At 40.2% G+C, this 22485-nt stretch overlaps 1 protein-coding gene across 1 annotated transcript in view; it reads right to left on the minus strand.

Moving 5' to 3' along the window:
• Positions 1–22485, minus strand: part of col15a1b (collagen, type XV, alpha 1b) — a 54800-nt gene that overhangs the window by 5231 nt on the left and 27084 nt on the right. Inside the window, exons 6-36 of the mRNA XM_083991029.1 lie at positions 19235–19309; positions 18370–18468; positions 17063–17177; positions 14962–15002; positions 14679–14852; positions 14544–14570; positions 14385–14447; positions 14179–14256; positions 13852–13914; positions 13626–13766; positions 10262–10315; positions 9957–9992; positions 9696–9824; positions 9453–9512; positions 9336–9371; positions 8862–8903; positions 8656–8718; positions 7976–8011; positions 7579–7662; positions 7142–7207; positions 6774–6809; positions 5544–5606; positions 5261–5350; positions 4865–4900; positions 4661–4714; positions 4427–4483; positions 3544–3603; positions 3243–3287; positions 1002–1077; positions 769–794; positions 52–150 (exon numbers count right to left, since the gene is read on the minus strand). Of these exons, the coding sequence (XP_083847155.1) occupies positions 52–150; positions 769–794; positions 1002–1077; positions 3243–3287; positions 3544–3603; positions 4427–4483; positions 4661–4714; positions 4865–4900; positions 5261–5350; positions 5544–5606; positions 6774–6809; positions 7142–7207; positions 7579–7662; positions 7976–8011; positions 8656–8718; positions 8862–8903; positions 9336–9371; positions 9453–9512; positions 9696–9824; positions 9957–9992; positions 10262–10315; positions 13626–13766; positions 13852–13914; positions 14179–14256; positions 14385–14447; positions 14544–14570; positions 14679–14852; positions 14962–15002; positions 17063–17177; positions 18370–18468; positions 19235–19309 (2124 nt within the window). The remainder of the gene's footprint in view (positions 1–51; positions 151–768; positions 795–1001; positions 1078–3242; positions 3288–3543; positions 3604–4426; positions 4484–4660; positions 4715–4864; positions 4901–5260; positions 5351–5543; positions 5607–6773; positions 6810–7141; positions 7208–7578; positions 7663–7975; positions 8012–8655; positions 8719–8861; positions 8904–9335; positions 9372–9452; positions 9513–9695; positions 9825–9956; positions 9993–10261; positions 10316–13625; positions 13767–13851; positions 13915–14178; positions 14257–14384; positions 14448–14543; positions 14571–14678; positions 14853–14961; positions 15003–17062; positions 17178–18369; positions 18469–19234; positions 19310–22485) is intronic.

Raw genomic sequence — 22485 nt, forward strand, 5'->3', positions numbered from 1 at the left:
AAACTCAGAGAAAGCATCATTACAATGGATCTTAGAATTACTGGAACTCACCACAAGTCCTGACCTCCCAGGCAGTCCTGGAGGTCCAGGCTGAGCGGCATCACCCTTTTCTCCCTTCTGACCTTGAAAGCCCTGATCACCTCTAGCACCCTGACAGATCCACCAAGAGACAAGAGGATCAACCATGGAACCACTTACAGAGAAATGATGTAGTGTCAGGAGGAGTGTGTTTAAATCTAGTGTTGAGTAACGTTTTGGTCCTGGTTTCCTCCCATCTACATACAGCTGCCAACATTACCATTAATCTGGAGTCATGTTTATGGACAGTTGGACACCCACTAAACCTAAGCCCAATGGTGACTCTTCTGTTTGCTCTGTTTGGGTCTCCACCATAAATATCTGGCCTTTTGGCTGCGTTGACCAGCCTGGTGTTTAGTGCTGAGCTGGTAAAGTACAGTGGCTTTAATGAGGTGTTTTAGCGGAAAACAGCCAAACTGATGTTGGTCAGAGTAATGGGAGTGGACCAAAACATTAAGGATAAAAGTAATAAAATCATAGAAACATGGAAAGAGACTGGGTATAGTGGAGGGAAAGTGCAGGTACATGTGAAATGTATCCAAGTCTCTATGTCATTGTTTCTATAAACATATCATAAACTTTCAGTGCAACTTTAATTTGACATAAATGGTCACTCAGACAAAAAGTCTAATTTAGGATGGTGATTTGCGTTACACTCACTAAAGGTTTGCAGAGTAAATCAGTACTCACCACAATTCCATCTGGAAATCCAGGTGCTAAGGTGAAAGACAACATAATATAAATAATACATACATCTGTGCAGGTGTTCATTATTATAAAATCTAGTTTATTACATCTGGAATAAGGTCACAAATATACAAATTCCCTATATGCTTTAGTGATTCAGTTTGAAGTGCTGCTGTTGTTTGAGGTAATATTTGCCTCATCATAATGGGACATTTATGGTGTAGTAGATGACTTACCAGGTGTGCCTGCTTCTCCAGGTGGTCCCTCATCTCCTTTATCGCCTTTGACTCCAAATGAATCTCCCCTTGACTCCTGCGCACACAAATACTCGTTATCATAATGTTCCAGCCTCAGGAACGCACCACGCACACATAATGCACAGACTGTTCAACACAGATAACGACATGTTAAAATGGGATGGTTATAATAAAAAAAACAGTTTCAAAGATTGAAACATTGCTGACAGCACTGTAAAAAACCTGTTACATTGGGACGCATGCTGACGACAACAGCACACAAAACTTTTACTTGACCATTAAGGTAAGTTAGGGATCAAGGTTAAAGCGGAAAGATTTCCAAACCGAGTTGGGTTAATGACATCACAGCAAATTCAAAATGTTCACTTTTTTAATCACATGGGGATGAGTTTTAAACTATTACCCTAAATGACCTGATGGAGGCCCCTGCTGGACAACACCATGACAACTCAAGGTCAAAGCTGCAACTAGAACTCAGCACATGGAAAATGAACTATTATACTATCTGTTCTCTAAAATCTAATATCCTGTGTACTCAAATCTCAATATACTATGTGCTTTTACATGCGACAAAGTCTTCTACAAGCCACAGGAGGCTACCTGAAAGTGATATTAGCATGCTCAGATGTGATAGAGACGAAGAGTTAACACTGGCGTTGCTTTCCCCCACTGGACAGCTGTTGTAGAATGATGTTTGATGCTGAACTTACAACATTTCTCCAAGAATGGTTAACAATCATTGCTAACTCTGGCTATATAGCAATAGCAAAACAACTAAGCAGGACCTGATTGCAGAATTTACAGTTGACATTAATATCATCCACAAGTTCCTGCTAGATCACTAGCTTAAAATTGCTGTAAAACAAAGCAAAATTGCTATTTGTATGCAGAATAATTTTTGTTTGTTTAAATGGTAAATTAAATGAGTGAAGAGAGATCAAGTAATTGCTTGTGGAGATTGATATCTGGTCCTCTCAAATTTACCCAGACTACACTAAACACAGTGAGATGTAAGTTAATCCTGAATCTATGCCCCTAGATTTCATTCCATACATTTCTGAGGACCTAGTTTGTCTGACGATCTCTTGTTGACATTGTACAGTACAATCCATTCAGGAAAGTGAAGGTTTAGAAGAAGTTCAAGCTTAGAAACATATATGGAAGAACCCTTCACCACACCCAATGCATAAGAAAGGAAATTTGAAGAACCAGGTTCCAGTCAGGGTTCTTCAATATCATGTCCAACATACCTTTTAGATTTAATAAACCCTCATCCAGGAAGCTGTTCCGGTACAATTTGGAAATTACACTGAATTTACAGCTGTATTATAGCCGTCTCCCTGTATGGAGCCTTTTATTAGTTTAGCTGATTGAAATTCAGCCAAGACTCTAACTACTGTATCACATCGCCATAGCCATTGATCACACACGCTGTACAAAAGAACCCATCAACCAAACACCACCAACAAATGCAAAGTGATTTACCTCACTTTCAATACAATCCTTTGAAGAAGGAATTTTTTGGTTGGAACAAATAACAATTTAAAGTTTATAGCCAACATTTTTGAGAATAAATTGTCTGGATTCCTTTTTAAATCGATTGAACTGAAAGTGATTTGGCATCAGCTCTGACATATGTACAGAGGGAGGATGAGTATCAACAGTTTTTTCTCCTCCGTCAGAAATTCATCCAGCTTCCTCCTCTTTGAGATGATGAAGACAGTAAAGACGGATGAGACAAGTAGGACTCAGGACCCAGACCCTCTTTAACACCTGGCATTAACATTTATCCTGAGGGATCATATTGAATTGAACAGAAAACCTTGGTGTAAATAAACTCACTGAATGTCAGAGCAGCCAAATGACATTTGCAGGTGGCTGATTCATCTGGCAGCTACTTACAATACATTTTACATGTCGATCCAACCCCAAATATGTGTCAGACAGGTAAATGATGATTGACTGATGTTAATGCCTGATGAAGTGAGGCCTGATCCACACACATGAAGCCTTTTCAAGGATCATTAGGACAGTGGGAGAGCTGAGAGGGACAGGAGGAGAGAAAACGAATGCAGGTAGAGGAGGGGGGAGGGATGGGGTGCTGTTCGTAGCCCAGACCAGAGAGCTGCCATGCTGCCACACCCACACACCAACAGAACCACCGGATGGTCCCATTTCAAAACCGAAACGGACCAATCAGATGGTCCGACTCAGACTTACTCGTCCCTTTTTGCAGTGCGGCCTGGGGCGCACAGGAAAGACTGTCTTTAAGATTCAAAGAAGAGCAGTGTGATCAGACTAAAATAAAATTTCAGTTTACAGTAAATCAACTTGACAAGAGTCAAAAAAGGTTTAAATCTTCACAGACAGCAACAAATAGCAAAACAAGGACAAACAAACAGCAATAGTGGTACTCTACTTTTTGACATCTACTTTTAACAACAACAAAAAAACAATATGCATATAGCAACTTAATTTTTTTTTTCTAAGAGACATTAAAGAGAGACAGATTCATACTTACTCCATTAAGGCCAATAATTCTTCCTGGAAGTCCAGGGGGACCTGGAGGACCAGGTGGTCCCTGAGTCAGGAAGAAAAAAGATTGACATTAACACAGTCCTGTATGAAGTAATATTTGCCAATGTCAGCAACTGTTTGTCAGTGTTAGTGAACAGTTTTCTATTTACACATCCAGCAGAGCAGACAGTGTGTATGTTCTCCTGATGAATGTCTGCTCAATCTCAGCTCTCTTTTTATACTGTTTGATACTGTTCCACTCCCGAGGGAAATGATTGGCTGTTCAGCTGCTAAACTGAAAATGTTTAAAAGCGGTTGGTGGTTTTAGTAGTGAACAGTTTGTGGACAATGAGTTTTTGGAACTTTTCAGCTGAATACAGCCGTCTGCTCTGGCTATAAAATAAATTTTGATCGATTGATTAGGCCGGTGCATATTCTCATTTGCCCAGGTCATAGTATTTCAAAGGAGGTTAAATCGAAAGCAACTGGACTTAGTTATTTGTCTAGACAAATAACTAAGTCCAGTTGCTTTCGATTTAACCTCCTTTGAAAAAATTGATTGATTAAGTTTGGGGCGTCGTATAGTTCACTGGGTTGAGCAGGCGCCCCCGTTTCCCGTTTCTATCTGACTATGCTTTCAATTAAAAGGCATAAATTCCCCCAAAAATACTTTAAAAAAAGAAGATTCTTTTTGAGTGTTAAAGTAAAAAACTCTAGCTTTTAAAAGAGAGTCCATTAGCTTCACTGTGAGCGACATAAAGTCATGTGATCCAGTGTGGATGTTAAAAATGACAATATTCATGTCACAAAATGGAAATGCCTGGTCTAGCGGTGATATCTTTGATTTCATATGAGAACATCCTTGTGACCTGTCTGCTTCCTCTTACCGGCTGGCCAAGAGAATCTCCCCTCTCGCCCTTCCTTCCAGCCAGGCCAGGGCGACCCTACAGAGAGAGAGAAGGCATGAAATCACAAGTTGCTCTCCATACAAATCAAATATACAGTTTGCACTGCCAAGCCAACAGGCCAGCCAAATCCTTCATTCACAAAATTTCCCCAGTGAAAAGTTACTTTTAAAGAGAGGATAGAAGAGATGTTACATCCAAATACACCCTACTCACCGGGCGACCAGGGAACCCGTACTCCCCTTTCTGTCCAGTAGGTCCTACTGGGCCCTAAAACAAACACAACACATTAATGTGCTGGAACCTTCAATAACATTTATAACCTCATTAATAAAAAAAAATAACCTCAACTATTCAAAAACAAAAGAATCAAGAGGTGTGCTGATAAAATAGATTTAAATTCTGTTAAAATGAACTCACCGCAGCTCCGGTTGGTCCTGGGTACCCACGGTCACCCTATGAAAACACAAAGCAAGGGATTGGAATTAATGAAGCTACATAATGAGGGACGTGTAACTGATTATCTTGATCTGCATCTGTATTGAGGCAGATGCAGCTGTAATTAATAATATTAGAATAACCTGTCAATATTTAAGGGAAATTGTTACAATATAGTGAATGCAGATTTCAAGTCTCTCTTACTTTCAAAAATGTAATATCTATTGTTGTGAGGATTATGACTTAGGGATCAGAGAATAAATCTGACTGTGCAGTCTATTGCATCTCAGTGGTAGAACACCTTGACCACTTTTATGAGGGTAAAAGCATCAGACGCACAGAGAGTCAGAAGGAGGTGAAGCTTCACTTGTGTTGTACCTTTATGCCTTTGGGCCCTTGGGGGCCTCTTGGTGCAGCTAAGAGAGATCCGTCGGCAGCTATGGTCACACCTGGCTCTCCCTTTTCTCCCTGTTAGAGCAAAGACATTAAATGTTGAATATTTTTCCATAAAGGCCTACAGGACTTTGTTTAACCTCCTACTGTACGTGATATAAGGGCTGCAGCATCTCTTCTAAGGAAAACAAATGCTGACATGATTTGTGTTCCAGAGCATGTTCTGCTCTGCAGCCCTATCATCGCTCCGTGGTCAGGTGGTTCTCACCTTGATCCCATTCGGCCCCCGGTTACCTGGAGGGCCACTGTCTCCCTTTGGTCCTCTGGGACCCTGGACAGAGATGAGAGGATAGTGAGGAAGAGCTGCAGCTAAGAGCATTTAAGGCCAGACAGCCTACAGTAGGTGAATAAGCAAAGAAAATATTTTGATATATATCACTATGAAACTCTCCCAGTTTGTTATGTACATAAAAACTAAGAAAAAATGTATTGCAAGTTTTTAGAATTTTATGTTTATATATGATAATGAGGCAATAACTCATTAAATATGCGCTAATTTGCATATATCGCCAAGAACAGAATCACCTAAATTGGATGGTGCCAGATTCAACAGCTTGGTTTCATTTTGTTGATACATTCCACAAGAAACGTTTTACAGAAGTATGTCGTCTTATCAGCCCATACGTCAGTCATAAAAAAAATCTATTTTTGCCATGTTTTTGGTATAAAATGTACTTTAAACGCAGCTATGAATGATATATCAACAAACCCTTCTGTAAAAAGAGGCAGGATATAGATAGGAAGAACTATGGAAAGTTTGGTGAGTGTAGGTACTAAGGAAAAGGGTATTTCATATCTTGGTGTGTTAAGCTGCGTTCACACCGGACCTTTTGTTGTAAGAAAAACTTATTTTTGAGAAAACGGCCTGAAAGTTCCGCATTGTAAAATTCCATTAGAAATAGACATCTAAACACATGACTGATAACTGAACAACACAGCATGAAGTTATTCATATGAAATGAACAGAACTACACACATACAGTGTAGTACAGCTGTGCGAAAAGTACTAACTTTTGGCAAATTTATGAGGATTTTACGGACGACTAATTGTGTGTTATTGACGTTTTATTGCCACTAGTTTTAAAGAAGACATGTTTAGGAAGCAAAATATCACAAAATTGACCAAAAAAAGGGAAAATGGCATTTTTGGGGGTGCTGTCTCACCTTAAAAATAGCAAAACTAAAGTTTAAGGAAGAAATTAAGTCAGCTCAGCACGACTCATTAATCCACAATACATCAGTGGCAAAAATGTAACAGTAGTTCTGCTACCTACCCTGCTTACCCCAATGACAGCAAAGGCAAAATATAAAACACAATTGTTACATTGCTTTCAGACAGTTTCAGCGTCATTGTTCTGTCAGTAAAATACTCATGTACACACTAAATGTCCTTAGATACACATGCTCAACATAAAGTCATGTAGCAATGGGGTCTTACAGGAAATCCAGCTCGGCCAGGCCAGCCCTCAGGGCCCTGCAACATACAGACAAACATGCAACACACACGCACAAACACACACACAGTCATATGGACACATGCATGCCAAGTACACATACAAGCAAAAGCAGTCCAGCTGGATTAATCATCATCTCTATTACAGCCAAAAAACACATCACACTCGTCTCAACTCATCACATCATCAAGCTGTGCAAATGCAATGCAAAGATTACAGTACAGTATCATGTCATGAGGGAGAGGATGCAGCATCACACATTAAAAGACTTCTTGTTCTATAGTAAAATGAATGTCAGCCTGTTTATGAAACAGTAATTAGAAGCTGTTTGCATTTGAGAATTTCTACGTACCATGGGGCCTGGTGGTCCTCTGATCTCAGACAAGTTGAAAATACCCTCAGAAACATTGAGGAGCAGCTGTAGACCAAACATACACTGAGTAAGTTGCAGTGCTGTTAGCAGGAAATCAAACCACTGCCTACCACAATCCATGATGAAATGCAGACTATACTACTGTATACATTCAGATACTGTATTTACTGTGATGGTTGAGCACAAACACCATTATACACCAATCACAGACTATGGGTCTCCATCGGTAATATGAAAATGAATACTATCCAATTAATGTTAGTGCTTCTTTTCCCTACGGCAGACAAATCTACCAACTTTTCAGTTGTTGAATTAGAAACACAGAGCAAATCATTTTTCAAAACCCAAATTTGGTTGTTAAACATCGTCATAATGTCTTTTTTTTGTATGTGTGCATGTGCATGTACAGTACATACTTCCTGCAGATTTACAACAGCTCCAGGAGGTCCAACAGGACCAGGTGGTCCTGGGACACTGTGTCCATCAGCACCTCGCTCACCCTACAGGACAGAACACATAGAATGGTGTCAGTTGTTATCTGTTTTCTTATTTCTTACTTAAGCTGTATACTGTAGGTAGCTACTTATTGTTTTCTGTTTTTTATGGTATGTCTGTCCGTCTGTAATGGATGGAAATTAGCTTTGAGCTAAATCTGTCATATTTACATGAGGTCATGTAAATTGTTCATTAATGTGCATTGTCCTCGTCAAATAAACAATGAATGAAATGAAATGAAAAGAAATTACAGATGATATAAAACCCTGTAACATATCATTTAATGTGCACACGTCATAGTTTGTGCAGCAATCATACCTTGGGTCCTGGACTGCCCTTCTCTCCTTTGCCCCCCTGTTTGTACAGCAAAGAGAAATAACCATCTTAATCCACATTTAAATAATTACATATGATCACACTCTAACCTGTCATTGTGGTCATTTCCATAGGTTGTTCTTCACTGAAGTCTGATGAAAAACATGGCTAATGTGCAACTACAGTGCTGTGCTTGAAAGTTGCTAAGGAAACTTCTACAATTTCAAGAATGGCACACGTAGGCCATGACATCAATAGCTAACACTAACTTTAGATACCCACAAACCTGTTTCACACTTTCCTCAAGCATGAAATCAGCTACCTATAAGAAGATTTAATGCTGCTAACATGAGATGAAATTCTAAGAGGCAATGTTTACCTGTGTATGTTTAGCTAATGCTAATTGTAGGTATCTAATGTGATTGCACAGAAAGGACAGCAAATAAGCTAATTTCCCAAAATGCTCGATCAGCATGAGATGAACGTATTTACAGAATTTTGAAATAAACTCTCTTACAGCACTAAAAAGCGATCAATGGCCATCATTGGTATAATCGTTGGTGCAGATTTCCACATCAGTCCCCATCATCAGTTTGTGTTATACATTTGGTTAACATTGAAAAGAAAACCACATTTATAAATCAAGACCACCCAAACACCTTGTGTAAACTGTTGCTACCTACCCTAGCACCTGGTAGTCCAGCAGGACCCTGGAGACCCTCTGCTCCTGGGTCACCTGGTTCACCCTGTAATCAGACACAGCAGAAGGAGGGGTAGCTCCAGTTTGTGCCATACACCATGGTGCAAAGAAATGAGAGAAGATCATACAATATGACTCATACTTGATGACAAAAAAGTCCAAAGCTGTGCAATTTGAGAAGGAACTCACCTTGACAGAAAGTCCTGGGGTTCCTGGGACTCCATCATCACCCTACACACATGAGAGAGTATCTAAAGCCACCGAACTGGAGCGAGTAAAGAAACTTACTACATCTGCAACATACAGGTGCATGTCAATAAGTCAGAATATGATGGAGGCAGCTGGTAGTGTAAATACTGAACCAGGTTCAGGAAACCATGGCAGGTGTTTGGAGTTAATCAGTTGATGTGTGACATCATTAGGTTACAATAGTAAACTTTTTCATGATTGAATGAATTTGGTCTTTTCGTGAAATGTAAGCCATAATCACTACAATTAAAAGAAATAAAAACATGAAATATTTCAGTCTGTGTGTAATGAATCTATATGATATATGAGTTTTACTATTTGAATTGGATTATTGGAATAAATAAACTTTTCCATGCTATTCTAATTTATTGAGATGCACCCTTAGCTATAGATAAATATATATATTTTGATTACCTTGGGTCCTTGTGAGCCAGGTTGGCCAGGGGGACCCTGAAAAAAATAAAATAAGATATTGCATATGCATTTGTTCTATAAACATGCACAAACACACAAACACACACTTGCACTGACCTGTGGGCCTTTGACACCAGCTCCAATGAGCATGTCACTCTTCCCAGATCCCTCCATATCCTGAAAACAAAAACACATGTTTTCATTTTGATGATAGACATCAAAATGAAAATCTTGGGGCCCTGTGTGTTGAGGGTGATGTTATGCTTTGCTCCTTTCCCTTCTAAATTAAGTTACTGTTTCTATCTCAGCCTAATCAAAGTTAGTCTGTAGTATTTGCATGTGTGGGTGGTTTTGTGTTACCTCTACAAAGAATTTGGGTCCTGCAGGTCCGGGGGGTCCTGGGGGACCTGCTGAACCCCTCTTCCCCGGAGGGCCACTGGGTCCTTGGGGGCCTGCAATCCCTGCTGTGCCCAGAGATCCACATTCACCCTACAGACATGAGAGAAATGTGAAACTCCTATTAACAAAAGCTTTCGATTTAACCTCCTTTGAAAAAAAACAATTTTTTTTAGGACAAAATAACAATATATGTGAGCAAAATTCTTTTTTTCTTTACTTTACCTTTGGTCCAGGTTGGCCAGGTAACCCTTGTTCACCCTGAAGATGTCAAGACAGAAAATAGAAAAAGGATTACCCCTGGAGTGAGTAGTCTACTGCAATGGTGGGTAATATTAGATCTATGTTGTTATCCATACATGTCCGACATGGACACAAAGAAAATCAAATGTGTATATTATATAGAATACTATATTACTGATTGTTATTAGCATTGTGTATCATCAAAATTCACATATTTTGGCTCAAAGAGCATATGGTTCCACAGCTGAGCTCCCAGGACCGGACACAGTCCACCGTAATGAGTCTACCTTCTCTCCCACAGCTCCTGGTTCACCGGGCGCTCCATCTCTTCCTGCTGAGCCCTGGGCATGCACATACAGACAGACACAAGTAGGCACAGACAAATAGAACAGTGAGTCACAGACAACGGGTCAGTGTATGGACAAACAGTGCAGCTGGATGCTCAGGTTGTTCACTGGCCAGTGCTGAACCCAAAGGTAACAGCTTGTCAGTCTAAAGGAATACTCAGATCTCTGAGAATCTGGCTCATGAGTCAGCTTCCTGAAGTGGCGAGCTCATCCACACTGCTCTATTGAGCTCCGTCTTTTTGCAGCCTTGTAGGCAAGGATGATTGTTTCTCTAAAAAATACAGTGTATTCCTTTAACAGAGCAGTAAGAGACCAAAGTACAACAATGCTTCAGGTAACATTGTATAGCTGAGGCCTCAGTTTTCAGTAACAGCCTCACATCCAAGGCACACTGAAGAATGATGATACTGGTTCAGTCTATTAAGCTATCAAATTCTTTTCCAATCTGAATATAATACAACATTGCAATTTTGTGCCCTGTCTCATTGCTCACTTAAATTCCCAAAACGTTATCTAAAAGGCAGATTTCAATAATGTTTGCATACTGTGATGAAAACTATATGGCTTTCCTCGAAAGATGCTCAACAAGCAGCAGCTTCCACAGCTAAAAACAAGACAAAAAAAGTGTCAAAAGTTTGAAGATAGAGGAGATAAGTTTGATAAAACATGGGACTCCACTACTGAATTACCTTAAAAATGTGAGCCCATAGACACTGGCTATTATACAAAACCTCACAGTGCAAACGAGTGTATGATTTTTGTATATGTCTACAAATTTAATTTATTTTCTCTGCTCTCATATGTTTTCTGTCTATAGTAGATACTCATCTTATAATGACCATGAAATATTGTTCTGATGCTAAATGTGCTGTGTTCTACATGTTATGTGTTTTCTTTTTATTTTCTTCTCTTTTTTCTACGCACAGTATTTTCTTTCTCTCACTTTTTCTTTATGTTTTTATTTTTTCTATATTGAAAATCAATATTATTTAAAAATAAAAAGTGTCAAAAGTTCCTTGAATGGCCACTAGAGGGTGGCTCCAACAGTCAGTCCCCATTAATTCCCATGTTATAACGGCAGAAATAAACATGTTAACAGCCCAGTGCAAAGACACTTCCTCCTTTGAAACCATTATGGGTGACGATATGGAGAGTTTGTCCATCTTTGTATATTTTAGCCTATGAAAGGATTATGTTGTTTTGTTTTGTCCATCACTTAGGTGTTATGAGATCATTGGTTGGAGTCTTTATTCTTGTAATCATTCTTTGGAGTTTTTCCTCAGTGGATGTGAGGGTCTAGGGGCAGAGGAGGTTGTTATGATGCTGTGTAAAGCCCTTTGAGACAACCTGTTTGTACAAACAGGCTATACAAATAAACTTGTCTTGCCTAATCATATCAAAATTGGAAACACATTAATGTTCTGTTCTAGGATTGCTGTTGTACACAATATCTGAGCCCATCAGTGTGCCTTGGTGGAAAGCAGCCAATATATAAAAAAGAAAAGAAAAAAAAGAAAAAAGAAAATACAACAGTCCAACTCAAAAGGCAGATTTGTTCCTTGACCATGTTGTTGGATGAAAGAGGCACACAGCAGCTTGTACAGCCAGTTTGTGGTCAGTTCTTTTCAGTTCAGTCATTTCATCATGTGCAGTGAAACTTCATGCTGAGATGTTTCATTTGGTAATGACAACAGTTGAACTGAAAGTTGATGAACCAAAACTAATTGACAAAGTTCAAAGCAGGTCACTTGTGAGCAGCAATTTTGGACTGTGGGGGGATTATAAAAGAGCAAAGAGGACACACACACACACACAGACACAGATAGACACACACAGACACACACACGTACGCACATACACCACTTCGATCATCCAGGTGAAAGAGTTTTAGTTTAGTCAGCTAGCAGCCAGCCAGCAGTTAAGACAACGTGGTAAGAGATAATGTACAGTCGTTTGTCTGAGCATTGGGGCAGTGAGCTAAAGTGAGCCAACTTCAGCTCATTGTAATCATTGTTTTAGCAAACATGAAGGCACAACTGACACAAATAAAACACTCATTGTCTCATTCGTCACATTTAATCTTGTTCAATAGACGGCTCACGCTGCCTCAATGCACTGACCTCTGACTGCACTTCTGCCTTTTTCTTGTTTGCCGGTTTACAAGCAAACCACAACAGTACTGTATACCTCGCCTGAACCCCAAGCAGACCCGAAGTCAAGCCCAGACCCAGACGCAAAGCTGGATTCAGAGCTGAACCCAGAACTGAACCCAGAGCCGAGGTCTGAGCCGAGGTCAGAGGACGTTCCTGAGCTCAAACCTGACCCATCGGGCCCAGAACCACTAAACACATCCTCAAACATCTGAAACAGAGTGGAGAGAAGGAGGAGGAGGAGGAGGAGGAGGAGACGGTGGGAGGGGGAGTGGATGATGAAGAATATAGGAACAAGATGTGGGCAGAGTAAAGATCGATGAGGGTACAAATTAGAGGGATATAGAGGTTGAGGATAATTTACAGTGGGGTGGAGAGAGAGAATAAAAGACAGACTAGTCATTGGCCATGAAACATAAATACTGATCACTACAGTTTGACATAAGAAGGAACACAGACTACACCACATCAGGATACAAGCATATACAACTATATGCTTGAAATAAGACAGACAATACACAATGAAAATGAAGACAAAAATAAACTGACACAATGTTATTAACATGAAGGGACGGACTCTTATGAAATTCTTATAGAGTAATACAACACTGAGACTTCTAAATGCAAACTTGCAGCAACTTTTATTTGATCATCGGCATTTCTATGTCTTCAGTCTGTGTCGTTATTTTAACACCACTCAGATTCATAATAGTGTGAAAGTCTAAATTCCTCTGAACCTCATTCTGCTTGATAAATCAGCAGTGATTTGGTGTTATAACATTTGAGGAAATAAGAGGGATGTGTGATCTGATGAGGTCATGATTCATGAGGCCCCATAAATATCTAATGTAGAATTATTGGTATTAGTATGTAGTATTCAGGGTCGACAGCTGCCACACATGCATTATCATCAGGGTGGATTATTTTTGAAGGAGCATTTTAAGCATTACTAGATTTTAAAATAGTGAACTTAATACAATCTGTTTTTACTGTTTTTATATACACAGCTAAATCATATAGCAATACTTTGACTTCCCCTAGCCCTACATATGTACAGTGAAAATATAAATCCACATCTGCAGGTCTTATCTTTTTATTTGTATCAACATTTACTGAAAGTTGAATACTCTATGTCTTGCTACTGGATAACTTACGGGTATTCCAGGTTTTCCCACGGGCCCGTCGCTTCCCGGGGCACCAGGTGGTCCTGCCTGACCAGGAGAAAGGCCTTCAGCTGTGCCAGATGATAAACCGGGACCGGGAGGACCTGGAGGTCCTGGTGGACCAGGAGGACCCTGGAAGAAAGACAGTGTTATTTATTTACACTCTGGAAATTCAAATATCAGACAATTTCATCGACCTCATTGATCTTGGTCTTACTCTGATGAGCTCAGTGTCACTGTCTAGGTCATCAAACCCAGAACCCAGGGCGTCTGGTCCATACTACAACACACAAACGTTAGTAAATGCTTCATGTTGTCTGTAAATGTCTCTCAGCTACATTTATTGATTTGTGATTGTGTTTTGTATCTCCTGGACCTCATTTTGCCATGACGACACACAGAGTCACACAGTCATTGTGAAAACAACATGGATGGTAAAAAGGCAGGTTGATATCATGAGTGCATGTTATGGATCAAAAAAGAAAAAGAATAGAAATAATAATGAATATAATAAAGTAGTAGAACCATGAACAGTGTTACTCACAGGTACACTACGTGATCTGGGGGGTCCAGGAGGCCCGGGGAGGCCAGGAGGTCCTTGGGAACCAATTCCTGGATCTCCCTGTTGAGATTTAAAAAAGAAAAAAAAAAACACTACATTTGATATCACACTATAAAAGTTAAGTCAATCCTTAATGAAGAAACATTAGTTGTAAGGTATTAGTCATAAAGTCAGAGCTTTAGTTGTACCTTATCTCCTTTGGCTCCAGCTTCTCCAGCCACACCTTGAAATCCTTGAGATCCTCTCTGACCCTAATGATCAAAATACAGTTTAGTATTCATCAGTTACACATGAAATAAAACAACAACAGAGAGAGGGAAACAACTAAAGAGAAAAACAGAACTCACCGGATCTCCTTTATCACCCCTGGTTCCCTGTGGAGAGAAAATAGTGAGTGACACAAAAAGAGCTGTGCAGGATTTAGGAACTCAAGAAACACCAAAACATCCTCATACTCTTACAGCACCCTGACACTCACACACCTTCTGTCCATCTCTCCCTGGAAGGCCAGGGAACCCAGGGGTCCCTGGTTGCCCCTGTGGCCCCCTCAGTCCAGGCTGAGCCTGCCCAGGTCGAGGGGTAGGTCCTGGGGGGCCGGGTGGGCCGGCTGGTCCAGGTTCTCCACGGTCTCCTTTTAACCCAGGCCTGACATGACCCTGGGAATTAAAATACGACTTTCATAGACTACTACACAAAGAGGAAGACAACATGCTGCTGTGTCCAGTATCAACAACAAAGACAGAGAGGAGGCACAGCTGAACTTACATGTTCTGATCTCTCTCCTGCCTCCTCTGTTCGGTGTGGCCCTGGAAACAGCATCATGACATCATGAACATAGTCTTGTGACGTAACCACAGTCATACTGTAGCTTGGTATTCGGTAGGGACACAGTCAAATATAATCTAACAGTTAGCAGGGTTAGGGTTAGAACTTTCTCACTGGGGAGTGAGACACAGAAACAGTAAAGAGTATTTTTTAAAGTCTTAACTATCAGACATTTGCAGTCCTGTATTGAATAATCCAAATGCATATACATATACATTGTATATCTACTGTATATGTCCCAGTCTGCATCCACTGAGAATAGTCTGTGCATACTAACTTCCACACCAAGTGCTCAAGCTGTAAAGACGGACAGTTGCACCTTGAGGTGGACAGTCCATGCCTTTACTTGAAAGGTTTACCACCTTCTCTGCGTAAACAGTGTCACAGCTCTTGTCAATCAGATTTATTTGTCTTTTTAATATTTCATTATGCCGTTACTTAGTATTTGTTGCAGGGCCAGCCCCTAAGCAAAATTTTATTTTGGGGCCCCGTAGTATTGATCATTTACAAACCTACAACAAACTTATTTCATTTTTCTAATCTGTCGTTACGAATCATCATCCTAGCCTGGTATGTTTTTATCCATCTATTTGTTTTTTATTTGAAATTATACTAAATTCAGCTAAAAGTGCAGCCTGGGGTTGATTTATACTTAATATTCAAAGTGATACTAAGTGGGATACTGAATGTCATATGGGCCTACAACTAGAAGTAACAAAATAGACCAAAGACAATGCATTTCCTGTAGACAGGAATACTATACTATTTTTGGTTTTAAAAAAAAGCTGCAAGAGCAATATGCAACAACAATTCGAAGTGCAACGACAACAATAAGGGTTTTTGTATTTACGCAGAATTTCTTTAGGTGTCAACAGAAGGTACACTAGCTTTAAGAAGTGAATTGCTCTTTGGGGCCCTCTGGTGGTCACGGGGCCCTAAGCAGGTGCTTAGTTTGCTTATGCCTTGGGCCGGCATTTTGTTGCTTTGTTGCCTACATCAGCAGCGGTAATAGGGGAATGCTGAGCTTTATTCATTATATTTCACGGTTGTGCTTTTCATATTTTAGTCACTGTTTAACTGGCTTTAAATATCACTTTTTATTTTTTTTAAAGTATATTTTTGGGGCGTTTTTGCCTTTATTTGATAGCACATACAATAGTGAGATAGACAGGAAAGGGGGAGGCAGAGAGAGGGGGAATGACATGCAGGAAAGGTCTGCCCGACGCGGGATTCGAACGGGGGACGCCTGCGTTGAGGACTGTAGCCTCTACATGGGGCGGCCGTCTTCACCACTGCGCCACGCACCGCCCCTAAATATCACTTTTTATAATATTGATGATGCAGATCTTAAAGCAGAAGTAAGCGATATGTTTGTGTTAATATAAGTCTTAAATAGTTATATCTTCCGACAGCAATCACTTACATAGAGTGTTTGGACCGAAACACGGGTCTGTCAGTCACTCTGCTCTGCTCTGAGCCGAGGAGAAAACTTTTCTCGTATCCTACAAGTTTTATCCAATGAGGAGAGAGAACGGCATGAAGGGCTGTGTGTGCAGCCAAGGGATGCGCATGAATGTGGTGACGTAGGGACGAGGACCAATAGATCCATGACGAGGGCGGGGGCTGCTAACTCCATCGGCTGACAAGACGTTATGGTGCATTCAAGGCTACCCGTAACTCGTGTTTTTCCGACCTGTGAAGTCGTACCAGTTCGATCTGGTACGAGTTCACGGGTCGGAAGTTACGAGTGGCCGTTATAGTGCACTTTCACAGGTAAAACAGGTCGGAAAAACACGAGTGGGTTGCCTGGAACGCTACAAAGTCGTAAGTCGTGACTTGAAGCTGTAATTTACGGTTTCAAAAGCCTGCCTGGAACGCAGCATTAGCCAAAATGACCGGATCGCTTACTTCTGCTTTAACTACAATCTCATGTTAGCAATAATGTTGATTATGCAGCAAAATCCCTATTAATCACCTTGGTGACAGGTTCAGGTCACAACATCACAGAGTAAATGGACAAAGTGCATAGATCGATTCTGACCTCTGATCAGCATTTCTTCACTGGACTCTGTTGGCGTCATGTGGCCAGAGTACTCGTCAATCTCCACCTCCGGAACGTCAGTGGGCGGAGCTCTAACAGGAGCGCTGTCCTCTTCCTGCAGGCGATAGAAAAAGATAAGTCGGATCATTTGATCAGTATGACACAAAATTAAACTGGTAGTGTCTGTACAATGTTCATTTATTCAGTTCTTTACATGAGGGATGGTATGTGTATGGTACAGTATGTATCAAACTGACTGTCTGTCCTGAGTTGATCCAAAATATGCATCCTGTGGGAACTATAGTATGAATGTGGTTGTCAAATGTCAGCTGCTGATTCATGCTGTGCCCTCAATATTCATACCAAAATATACACACTTTAATTGGAGGTATTTTCCTCACAGAGAGGTTTTGGAAACAGGTTGCTGGTGAGTTTTGACAGAAACATAACCAATGGACTATCAGAGCTGTAGTACCTTAGTATCAGAGATGAAACAGATGAAGCAACATAATTCAGTTAAGGTGTTATTGTACCAAATACAGTATATTTCATGGAAACTGAGAATCCTTATTTCATAAAAATATGTCTTGAAGATAATATCAAATAGTATTAGATTGTCAGAGAAGGGTCTGCTGAAGATGATGATAATGAAGGTAACAGTCATTCAGTGTTTGAAGAACAGTTTATTTTGAAGCTTCAAAGTCAGTGTTGATTATGGGATGTTTGGGGTCAGACTGACTTTGAGGTTGTGGGAGGATGAAAAATCGAAACAGGAACAGAGTAAAAAGAGTGTCCTGATGATAAGATGGGGGGTTTGCATCAAATATGCAAACACACATGCAGACATATGCATGTATTTGGCCTATCCAAGGCAAGGCAATTTTATTTGTATAGCCCATTTTTACTAACAGTTTGTCTCAAAGTGTTTTTACATAGGATCATAACAACATCCTCTGCCCTATAGACCCTCACATCGACTGAGGAAACACCCCCAGGAAAACACTGGGAATAATGTGGAGAAACCTCAGGGAGAGCAACAGAGGAGGGATCCCTCACCCAGGACGAACAGACGTGCAATAGATGTTGTCACAGACAAGAAGACAGTTTAGAACACAGAAATTATGCAAAAACATGGGAACGGTTAACAAGAGCTTATGAAGGCAGCTTCTGGTGGGAGGAAAGGCAGGAGGCAACAGCTTCTGAAGAAACCATCATTTTTACAAACTCCTATTATGCTGTTCAAACTTTCCATGTATACAAAGTATAGTAAAGTAGTTATAGTAAAGATTATAATCGGCCCAGCCTACCTGTTCTGCCCTGTCTTTCTTCTCCTGTGTGTTCTTCATGACTTCCTCCTCTGTCTCTCTGTCATCCAGAGCATCGTCTCCACTGGCATATCCTGAGGCCTTCATTAAAATATCACATCATGTGTTTGGTTTAGAAAACAAGCTCACAATAAAAAAAATGCTGTCAACCACCTAAGATGTAGGAGTCCACAAACTAAGTAGTTACATTAACTAACTAACTAACCACTTATTGAAATCCCAAATTAATGTTTATATTTACTTACACATGGCATAAAACAGTTAATAGTTGACAGATCACTGGTAAAACAAATGTCAGTGCAAACAATGGATCACATTGACGATCATATGCTGGATAAACCTATTTCTAGTTTGTAATGTAACATACTCAGACATACTTGAAAAAAATACCAAGGTGATTAATTGAGTATAACTTCTAAAGTATAAAACCACAAGTAGACTATACTAATTGTAGGAACTTTAATAACATAAATGCAGTAACACAATTTCTGTTTTTCATATGAATGTCTTGTCTAGTTAAGCCAGAGGATGAGTTATCCCACATAACTTCTGCTGTTCACCAATTTAGTCTTTTAAACCAATAGGGGGTGCTGTTGACTGGTTTACATGCACATTTCATGTATAGTTTCTTTGAGTGATCCTACGAGCTTCCAGTGTTTTACTCAGCCTGCTCATGGCATCAGTGAAATCAGTGGACCAATTAATACATCAAGTTCTGGAGGTGTGAGACATGTCAATCAAATCTCATTGTGTTGAAATACCAGCTATTAAATCCATATAACATTATGCTAGTAGAATAGGATCTACTGGCCAAGTGTGTGTGTGTCTGTGTCTGTGTGTGCCTTACATATGGATCATCATCTTCACACTGCTCCTCAGCTGCTCTGGGATCATCTTTTATCACCAGCTGCTGGATGGAGCCCTGAAAAAAACAGAGTGGCAGACAAACATTAAAAATTGTACCAGTCAAGTTCAACACTTACAGACTGTGTGACCTGGATTGAAATGATGGAGTTAATGGAAGTGAGCTAATGTTTTATCTTAATCTTTGCGTTCACATGAACTTTTGGAAGGTTATACAGTCTTAACAAGTGTCATGACTGTTGCTCATATTAGATTTGTGTCCACAACATTTATATCATGAACACAATGATATGTAAGAAAAAACATGTCAATTCATTCTAATTATCAAATTATATGATCATAGTAAACCTGCAGATTGTAGCTATAATTATTTTTTTTGCCTGAGGAAGCAATTAGCCTACAAATACACAGTACTCAGACACACTGCATAGTAATGATAGCTCTGGTTTATATGGGAACTTGAACGCTAGGTCAACATTCACTTTTACAACACTCACATTCAACAAACACATGATGATTAAAAAGGGCCCCATACCACAAGTGATGTCATTTGAAGACAAAAACACCAAGGACAAACAAACACACACACACACACACACACACACACACACACACACACACACACACACACACAGTGACCCAGATATTTCAGATTGAACCTGACTGCTGCTGAACATGCACATATTCAGTGGCCATGCTTCAGATAACCCGTTCAAAAAGTCAGGCCACACAGAACAAAGCAAACTGAAGTGGGAATGACTGCGTCTAGTCGCCATGGCAACAAGTGACTAGCAGCTTAGATTTATCTTATGTTAGCACAGAGTGAATTGAGCTAACTCTCATTAAGTATGTGTCCTGCTGTGAGGCCTTGGACAACCATTTTTCACAAATAACACATTTCTTTAAAGGGATAGTTCAACATTTTGGCAAATTGGCCCATTGCCATATAATGCCTATAGTCTTAGGAGTAGGTTCGTTACCTTTAATTGTCGGTGCAAGCTATTTTTTAGAACAGTGGAGCAGAGCCGCAAGCTGCTCAGAGCTACACTACGGAGGCTCATGGGATTTCTTGGTTTCCCTCATCAAACTCATCAAATACACAATCCAACAACTCCACAACGCTCTGGTGGACAAGTTGTGACCTGCACATTCACCACACTATGAGATAATAACAGAACGTTACGAGACAGAGTTGTTTTAGAGGTAAATTCATGCAAAACCACTGATGCGCGTTCCCGTCTGGGGCAGTTTTTCAGCAAGCAGTCTCTGCATTTGCCTCGAAAACAACTCTGTCTCGTAACGTTACGTTATTATCTCATAGCGTGGTGAATGTGCAGGTCACAACTTGTCCATGAAAGCATTTTGGAGTTGTTGGATTGTGTATTTGATGAGTTTGATGAGTGAAATCAAGAAATCCCACTAGACTCTGCTCCGCCATTCTAAAAAACAGCTTGCACTGACAATCAAAGGTAATGAACCTACTCCTAAAACTATAGGGGTTATGGCGATGGGCCAATTTGCCAAAAATGTTGAACTATCCCTTTAAATGACAAATGTTTCTCCACATTCAAGTTTAACCCTAAAAGCCTACACTTGACACACTCAGCAGCAAAGGCCCTTGATCTGACCACAACTGAGCTCTGACCACATGCCAGCCTTGTTTACACTTGCCACTGACTTACTCCTCCATCCTCTCCTCCCTTCCGTGTGTCAGCCTTCTCTCTTCCTACTTTACTTCTCTGTATTCTTTCCAGTTACAGTAATTCAGATTACTGTACAGTAACTCTTTGTATGCTGGCCTAGGGGAATTAATCCTTTTTTTTCGTCTTTTAACAGGAAAAAGAAAGAGACCATATCACACCAGTGTTGGCTTCATTACACTGGCTTCTCGTCCGATTTAGGATTGATTTGAAGATCTTATTGTTTGTTTTTAAGATCTTAAATGGCCTAGTCATAAAAGGTCGCAAAAATAGGGTGCTATTAATGCGACCTTTTAAGCCTGTGACAAGATCTTCAAATCAGCTTCTCCTGGAGGTCCCTAGATCAAAATACAAAAGTAAAGGTGACAGAGCTTTTGCAGTGGCAGCACCCAGGCTCTGGAATAAGCTCCTTTTCCACATAAAAACTGCTGAAGATGTCTTGCATTTTAAGTCTTTGCTCAAGACCTACCTTTTTTCGTCGGCCTTCAACACAGGTTAATATGGGAAACTCAGTTATGTATGCTGTCGTGGAACTGTTTATTTGTGTATGTGTGTGGAACTGGAATCTGAATGTGTTTGATATTATGTGTCTGATATGCTGATATTGTACAGCACTTTGGTCAACAACGGTTGTTTTTAAACGTGCTATATAAATAAACTTGAACTTGAACTTCCTTCTTCCTTCGTCTCTTTCTCTGATCTTCAGAGTTTCATACTTAAAATCTGTAACGGGGCCAGCACAGGAATTCACCAGAGGTGGTCATGACATGTCGACCCTGTTTGGACTCAGCTCTTCAGATCCAGTCTGTTAGAGATGGAGTAGTCTCAGAAAGCCAGGATTGCATAATGTTTTCCCCAAAATAATCTAATGCAATTACTGTCTTGATACTCTCACCAGGAACTCTATTAGGAGCAGCCTAATACTGGGAACGATCTCCCTTTGCACTCAGAACAAATCTTTGTCTACTGGATTCCACAAGATGTTGGAAACTTTGAGATTTTGATCCTTGCAGGTCGGATCCAGACAGAACAGCTGTGGATGTTTTTTTTTGTTTGTTGTTTTTTTGTCATAATTGCTGAGTAAAAGCTCTAGAGACAAAATCCCAGGAGTGCGACGGTTTCAGAAATACTCTAACCAGCCCGTCTGGCACCAACAATCATGCCATGGCTGAGTTCACATTTTCCCCTCATTCTGATGGACTTAGACTTGGACATGGACTGAAGCGCCTGATCTATATCTGTGTGACTGGCACCACTGTGCTCAAAAAGTATGTGAATATTACATCTACGCTGCCCAGAGAAAATAGTTTTGGTGGTTTCACTTCAGCAAGACTCTCACATCTCTCTATTATGAAATAGGGACAGGATACATGTGAGCATAGCTTAGCTTCAAAAGTGTTACTGTTGGACAGCTCATTGTATTTTTGTCTTTCTGTCTGTACTATAAATGTCTGGCACCTGAACCATACATGAAGAAAATGCTGGTTTTCCCTGGATGAAAATTCTGAATACTGTTGTCTTGGTAAAAGCGACT

Source organism: Trachurus trachurus (assembly GCF_905171665.1).
Source record: "Trachurus trachurus genome assembly, chromosome: 17".
Taxonomy (NCBI): domain Eukaryota; kingdom Metazoa; phylum Chordata; class Actinopteri; order Carangiformes; family Carangidae; genus Trachurus; species Trachurus trachurus.